Source organism: Montipora foliosa, unplaced genomic scaffold, assembly GCF_036669935.1.
Source record: "Montipora foliosa isolate CH-2021 unplaced genomic scaffold, ASM3666993v2 scaffold_470, whole genome shotgun sequence".
Lineage (NCBI taxonomy): Eukaryota > Metazoa > Cnidaria > Anthozoa > Scleractinia > Acroporidae > Montipora > Montipora foliosa.
The window spans coordinates 177,501-185,000 of NW_027179779.1; the positions used below are offsets into that span (position 1 = coordinate 177,501).

Below are 7,500 nucleotides of genomic sequence, written 5' to 3' on the forward strand. Positions count from 1 at the left end.
AAATCCAAAAACCCGAAAGTTTAAAAAAAGCCGAGTGCGACACCATTAGGTTCATAAATGACTGCGAATCTTCAGGGGTAGAGCGCAACCGACCAAGGGGGTTTCTAGTCCAGCGCCGGACCTCTACCCGACCCTTTCGTGCCGAGTCAAGAAAGAAAAAGAAAAGAACAACAAAAGTGCTGACCAGAGATTGACTCAGTCGAAAAACAGAGATTAAAACACCGGACAAACTGACGTGTTCAAAATTGCAAAGTTGATTAATTAAGCAAATTTGAAAATAACACGTACAAAAAACACTTTTAACAAGTATATCCCCTGACTTCTGAAGTAAAATTATATTTTAAAATATAGAAAAAATAAATAAATAAAAGGAAAACATGATTACTTACATGGAAGAAAAATGTTGTAAAATTTCCCTTTCTACAAACTTTTCAAAGTCTCCCTGTTACTATCTACGTAGGACACCGAGCATAACAAAAAAAATAAAAATGTTCAAAAGTGTTCAACAAGACAAGCAGGTGGTTTAATAACGCGACCATTCCTCGTGACCAGAGCTCGAGTAGAGGGTGCAGGTTCCACTGGGTCAGCTGTAGGTTTCGTTAACAGTAGGGAATCCGTTTGTGGCACTAACCGCTGTGTTTCAGCTGTTGATTTCGCTACTGGCAATGATTCTGACTGCACCACTGATCGCAGCTGTCTGCGGTTTCGTCGGTAAGTTCACCCATCCGACTCAACAACGTGAGAATGTGGACCAATCATTTCCTTGCAAACAGCCTGTGACCAAGTAGATGCATTTGGCTTCTTCATCCTGACAATTTGTCCAGGTTGCAATTCAGGCAGTGCAGTACCCTTTAGGTTGTAGTAGAAAGCCAATAAACTTTTGTTGTACATCTTGTAGGTGTACTGTCTCAGGCTCTAGTTGTTTACCTGACAACGGTGACAGATTGCGTGTCCTCCTGCTGGACAGCCTTTGTGCAAGAGGTGAACCAACTTCCGCGTGGGTATTACGGTAATCAAATAGTACGAGATATGGGTCATAATGTCCGCGCACTGCTTTCTTCATGATACCTTTACAGATTTTAGCTGCACTCTCAACCTTTCCGTTACTTTTGGAATGAAGCGGACAGGAGGTGATGTGTAGAGAATGCCAGCCACTTGCTAACCGTGCAAATTCTGTTAAAGCATACTGCGAACCGTTGTCAGAGATGACTATCGCCGGACTTCCATGGCAGCTACATTGCATTTTAAACTGCCGTTGCTGAATCTGTCTTATCCAACTTATCCGCCTTAAGGGAAGAAGAGTAATAATAAACCGTAATCAGGTACTGACGCCCATTAAACAGGAACAGGTCTGTGCCAACTTTTTGCCACGGTCTGGATGGAATCTCATGGGGCACTAGTGGTTCTCGAGGCTGATCTGACTTTTAAGTGTTGCAAATCCTTCAACTCGGTAAAACACTTCTCTAGCCCGTCACAGACATCCTTCAATACCCAGATGAGAAGAGTGGACCATTTCAATCATTTCTTTTCTTAGATTGGAAGGAACAGTGAGGCGCTCGCCTTTGAACAGGAGACCATCTTGGGCAGTGATTTCTCTAAACTGGAAATACGGCTTGACCTCTGCTGAAACTTCATCCAGACTCTTAGGCCAACCTTCAAGAACAACTGTCATGAGCATCTAAAGGTCGTCATCCTAAACAGTACCGTCTTTGAATTCTTTCAATCGTGCTTCTGAAATAGGAAAATCCTCCACAAGTACTATCTTCTCAAGTTCATGGCAGTACTCGGTCCGTGTGGGAAGTTCGTCCAATTAGGCTCGGGACAAGGGATCAGACATAACCATCAAACTTCCTTTCTGATACTTAACATCGAGGTTATATCGCTGCAAACACAGTAGCATCCTCTGTAGACGCTTAGGACTAGCGGAGCCAAGGTCCTTCTTGAAAATAGCTTTAAGAGATTGATGATCCGTTCTGATATGAACAATGTCTCGACCGTGCAGGTATGTATCAAACCTTTCACAGGCAAAAACTACAGACAACAGTTCTTTTTCAATCTGAACATATCGACTTTTGGCTGGGGCTCGCACTCTTGAAGCAAAAGCTATTGGGTGACCTTCCTAGGGTAGCGAGGCACCAAGTCTACTGAGTGATGCATCACACTCAATTGTGACTTCACCAGTAACATCATAGAACTTCAACACTGGGGCTTGACAAACAAGATTTTTGACACTCTGCACAGCTTCATCATCAATAGGCAGCCAACACCATTCTTCGTCTTTAAGGTCCAGTCGCCTTAACGGTTCACACACAGATGACAGCTTAGGAAAGAACTGTGCTAAGTATACGTGACCATGCCCGGCAGAAATCTCTTCAGGGACTTGACATCGGTCGGGGTAGGCATATCACGTATTTTCGGTGCTTGCCCTTCAAAAGACATTGCAACTTGTGCTTCTCTGCATTTATTTCTTCGGACGCTGCAAATTCTTCTGAGATCTCGCTCGCTCGACTCTAGAGTGAGTTACTTGACTTGCCTTGATCGTTTCAATGCCTTTATCTAAGTCTAGGTCCCGCTTTCCAAGAAGTTTTTCACGAACTCTGTCGTCCTTCACACCAAGAATCAGTCGGTCGCGAACAAGAGATTCGCGCAGTATTCAGAACCCGCATGTCATCAATGAAGTTATGTAACTATCAAGCGGTTTATCCGACAACTGTTCACGTTTAAAACTACACCTTTCATAAGTCTCATTTCGTGCCGGTGAACAACGCTCTTCGAACTTTTGGAGTACCTGGTCGATCTTCACAGCGTCTGAAGAATTACCCCATTGAAAGTGTTATGTATGTCCATCCCTTCTTTGTCGATAACATTTAACAGCGAAGTCACCCGAACTTCCTGTGATTTCTTGTGCATACCAGCCGCTAACTCGTAAAACTTCCATTCACGACGAAACGATTTCCAAGTTTGCCTTTGATGCAAACGATCAGGAAGATTGAGTGGAGAGGGAATCTTTGCTGTAGTGCTGACAGCTGCCATGTTGATGAAATTAGACTTGCCACAAGTCGACCTTACGAGAATCCCAAGAAAAAATGTTTTGGCGAGTGAAGCGTGATTTTTCGGACGCGAAGCGGATGAGCGAGAGACGAAGTCGCGATAAGTCAATTTGTCTGGCTTGCAAGGTTTTCATTTGCGTTTCGCGTCAAAAAGGGGATGACGTCATTCGCAAGTGGCACAATCCTACGAAACAATCGAACTCGTTTGTTTCTCCGAAATCGAAAGAAGAAATTTGTTTACTTTGAGCTAAAGGCGTCAGAAACAAAGACGAAATAAAACGAAAACTTATTTCAATCTCGAGTCGCTGCTTGCAAAGGAGATCTCCAGTGATAGAAACGAAACACTAGTTCGGAAGATTAACGAGTAAGGGAAAGCTTCGAATGGTCAAGAAAGAAACATTATGGTTTATGGGTAGAATGGCTGCTCAATCTGAGTACATACGGATTTTAATAAAGTTCTGTTTCGTAGACCAGCTCGGAGTTGGTCCACTCGTCAGTTAATCTCCATATACACTGAATTATCGTTAAGGTTACATACGAGAAACCGTACAACGGAAGAAATAAATTTCAAATTTCAAAAAGTAGCGCGCGTGAAGAACCGTAAAATGGAAACCAAAATTTGCCACTAAGTGCGTGACAAAAGTATTACACTTAAGAATGTATTTTTTCTGTGTCTGCAGGTAGGGATGAGCTCGTTGCGCTTGTTCAAGGTTGCCATGTGTGGCTTAGACAAAAAATTTATCTGTGATGCATAAATTACATGCTTGGTAAGGTTAGTGTATGCTGTTGCGTTTGCGAGAATTTTCCACGTGACTGCAAAGACTTCCTTCCTTTTCATCAATTTCTTGAAGTATTTACTGAGCTCGGTGTCATTTTTCATTCGCTCATGTTCAAATGACTTCGGGTGGTTCCTCAAGCTGGTTTTAAACTCTGTGGCAGTCAGACCGATCTATGTCTCAGTGGTTTCCTTGGTTGTGACCTTACCGCTTGGTACACAATTTCTTTTTGCAAGCATTCACTCCGTAGCGTGCACTCATCTTTTTTTCTGCAGTTGCACATTTTTGTGGTTTTGTCTTGCTGCATGGGGTTGTTCGGTTTTCTTTAAAATGTTTTTGTTATGACCGTCTATTATTTGTTTCATGTTCGGTGTACAGCTATAGCTCAATTTGATGGTGTTTCGGTTAAATTTGTGACCAGTTGGAAAACATGTGTCGACAAGGCTGATGAACGCTCTTCCTATATTAAATTTAACGTTTCTGTTAAACGGAGGGTTAAACCCTATGACATCTCTACGTCTGTTCTTTTGCTTTGGTGGTCTTTGTGGTGTAAGCTTGAACTTAAGTTTGAAGGTGTAACCGCTCTTGTGTAATGCTTCCTGATATGGGGCTGCAGCCTTGTTGAAAACGTGTTCATCAGATGAACAAAAGCAAAAACAAATTGTGTACACTATGATCGTGGACATTTCAAGACTTCATACATCATCAACTCCGGGGGTCCCCGAAAGCCAGTCTCCAGGCCCCGCTGGCAAAGAGAAACGATGGAATCTAGGAGCGAGAATGCAACGGTCTGCGACCATCTGAAGCTGTCTGTGTCGGTCTTATCGCAGACGATCGTAAAAACAGGAGGCAAATGTTGCCATAAGGAGGCTCGAAAGGGTTTTCAGCTGAGCGCGCGTGCATAGAGTACTAAAGTGTGACGTCATGCTTCCATGGCAACCAAATTTTCTGTTCTAAACAAAGTTTGCCAAGCATAGCATTACAAGCGCGTTAAGCGTGGCTTTCGACTCCTTTTCAGTTTTGCGGCCTTTATTTTTACAGTTACCCTTATTGATTGAACTGTAATTTTTTTTGGAACTTTGGATGACGTAGACGAATATTTATTCGTTTGAAAGAAGATCCTAATCGTCAACTGAGCAGACAAAGAGCCGAGGTGTTAGAGGTGAAAGATCGTGATGGTTCACTGCTTTGCTCCGGGCTGTGATCATCATTCCGAATCACATACTTGTAAATTCTATGGGTTTCCACATAAAATAAAGAAAAAGGAGGAGTACCAACGCTGGATTCGATTAATAAGGTAAGGTTAATTTATGGTTTGTCCTAGATCTTGTGTTATCAATTAAGTGGCGCTTTCGCGGCGTTTTGGTGTTTGGCTCGTGTTTTGATCTGTGATTTCTTTCAAGGACTGGTATCTCACAAAGTCTTTGCGATAGTATCTTAAATAATATTCTTGCATTTGTTTTGGTGAAAAGGAAAACAGCTGTGATCAGTGAATTACTCCCATGATATGCTTGAAAAACTCAGTAGACTATAAATACATACATTCATTCATTCATGCTTTAACTTGGAAACTGTTTACTACAGTTCATCACGAACGACTGCATTCTCAAAAGAAAAAATATCATTTCCTTTGGCAGTTTGACGAAGGGGAATTTTACTTTGTTCTAGTTCATCATTTTGTAGGCGATACTGTTGCTAATTTTAAATAAACAATATTAGAACACTCGTTTATAATAGCTTTAGATGTCGCACAGTACTGTAAAAGTGACTAACTAGTTCTACTTAGTGAGCTTATTTTGTTTATATAAACTTACAGAAGAAAAGACAGGGAACCAGGGAATCACTCCAGAATATGCAGTTGTCACTTCAGAGATGGGAAAAAGAGTGCCGGCCCAGAAATTTACACACGTAATGCTGACAAGTTGTTTCCATCAGAAGGATTTCCTCGAAAAAAGAAAAAACAGAGTAGTACTACACACAGCAGTGTACATGACATGGTGCAGGCCATTCGGGAGAAAATGGAAGAGGAGGCACCTCCCTTGCAAGAAAAACCCTCAACAAACCAGGTTATTCTTGAAGCCGAACTTGACCTTGCAAAGAGGGAACTTGAGCAGCAGAGAGAAACTGCACAGTACCAGAGAACACATTATTATGCATCAACTCTTACCACAGATATTCTTCGTATGGAAACTGGACTACCAACAAAAGAGGTTTTCCAGATTGTGGTAAATTATGCCTCTAGATTTAAGGATTCTTTGTCATACTATGCAGGTTGGAGAGTGGAGTCAATTATTTTTGAAGATCAAATTTTAATCACCCTCATGAAACTGAGACAAAACTATACTAATCTCCACATAGCTCAGTTATTCTCTTGTAGTGTTGCTACCATTTCAAATGTAGTTACAACATTTATTCATGTTTTACACGATATCTTATTTGATGATTTGATGACCACTATCCCCTCTAGGGAGAAAAACAAATTATGCTCTCCTTCGTCCTTTTCAATGTTTACTAGCTGTAGAATAGTCATTGACTGTACAGATATTGAAATCGCAGCACCCAGTCTTATGAGTCAACAGAATGAGACATATTCAAGCTACCGGGGCATGAATTCTTTTAAAGTTTTAGTCGGGGTGGCGCCCAATGCAGTTATAACATATGTAAGTAAACTGTATCCAGGATCAATTTCGGATAAGGAAATTGTCAAACAGTCAGGTCTAATGAACCATATGGCAAATGGTGACCTGATCCTTGCAGACAAGGGGTTCTTGATTCAGGACATTGTCCCAAAGGGTGTTTCCGTAAATATTCCTCCCTTCTTAGAGAATGGAAAATTCACTGCCAGTGACATAAGGGCCACTAAAAACATTGCAAAATGCAGAATTCACGTCGAAAGGGCTAATGCACGGCTGAAGGATTTTAAGATACTAAACTTTATACCCCCCAAATTAAGATGTTATGCTGACAAAGTATTTCAAGTCTGTGCTGCCCTTGTAAATCTTCAGTTTCCACTGATAAAGGAAGGATGTGAAGGGGTAGAATTTGAGTAAGGACGTGCATGTAGTGGGAAAATTGAGAGAGTATTATTGATTAACATGTAGCTTTGATGCTTAGGGGAATAAGACAATCAATCAACCTTGATGTATTGCTTTTGTTTTCTTTAAGCCTGAGGATCAACTTTAAATTTCAACATGGCAGATTAAGCCCATCTATTTGACCTTTATGTTTAGAAAATAAGGGGGCATTCTCTATTTTTGTAATGTGTAGAATAGTAACAAAATAATAGAACATTTGTCTGAAGTCACATATTATGCAGTAGAGCCAGCATTTTCAGCTGTAAACAATTGCAACTCTAATCTTAAATGTTTTAGGAAACACAACATCAAGAATATTTGATAATTCTCTGAATAAAAATGGTTTTGGTTTCATTACTGAGCATGGAAGGTTGCTGTACTTGTTATTGTTTCAGTATTAAACTTGTAAAATGGGAACATGGTACAAACTTCCTGCTGGATTTAAACCTTGCAATAATTCTACAAACTATAGTTCTCCCTCAACAATTTTGGGAAAGAGGTGTTTAAAGTAAAATTCCCTTAGTCTGGTAAGGTTTTCTTCCCAGGATGGATCCTTCTTGATTTCAATAATGACACACCAGTTATTTGTCCAAACAACAA

General features: G+C 40.8%; 2 protein-coding genes across 3 annotated transcripts in view; one reads left to right on the forward strand and one right to left on the reverse strand.

Moving 5' to 3' along the window:
* Nucleotides 1-4,832: 4,832 nt before the first annotated feature.
* LOC137989719 (uncharacterized) lies at nt 4,833-6,876 on the forward strand. Of its 2 annotated transcripts, none has more exons than XM_068835387.1 (2): nt 4,833-5,123; nt 5,643-6,876. In XM_068835387.1, exons 1-2 carry the CDS (start codon nt 5,002-5,004, stop codon nt 6,874-6,876), a joined length of 1,356 nt encoding a protein of 451 aa, XP_068691488.1. In that variant the 5' UTR covers nt 4,833-5,001. The 2 variants fall into 2 exon arrangements, with proteins under 2 accessions (XP_068691488.1, XP_068691489.1); XM_068835388.1 differs by having other exon boundaries at nt 5,646-6,876.
* Nucleotides 6,877-7,356: 480 nt separating this feature from the next.
* LOC137989720 (uncharacterized) overlaps nt 7,357-7,500 on the reverse strand; it is a 1,353-nt gene continuing 1,209 nt past the window's right edge. The window contains exon 2 of the mRNA XM_068835390.1: nt 7,357-7,500. This exon is cut by the window's right edge and continues 943 nt beyond it. Coding sequence (XP_068691491.1) covers nt 7,367-7,500 — 134 coding nt within the window. The 3' untranslated portion in view covers nt 7,357-7,366.

Excerpts from the sequence above, each read along its gene's own strand:
- LOC137989719 (XM_068835387.1), top strand. The coding sequence starts at position 5,002 with ATGGTTCACTGCTTTGCTCCGGGCTGTGATCATCATTCCGAATCACAT. Across the intron at positions 5,124-5,642 it reads CGCTGGATTCGATTAATAAG|AAGAAAAGACAGGGAACCAG; the intron begins GTAAGGTTAATT and ends ATAAACTTACAG.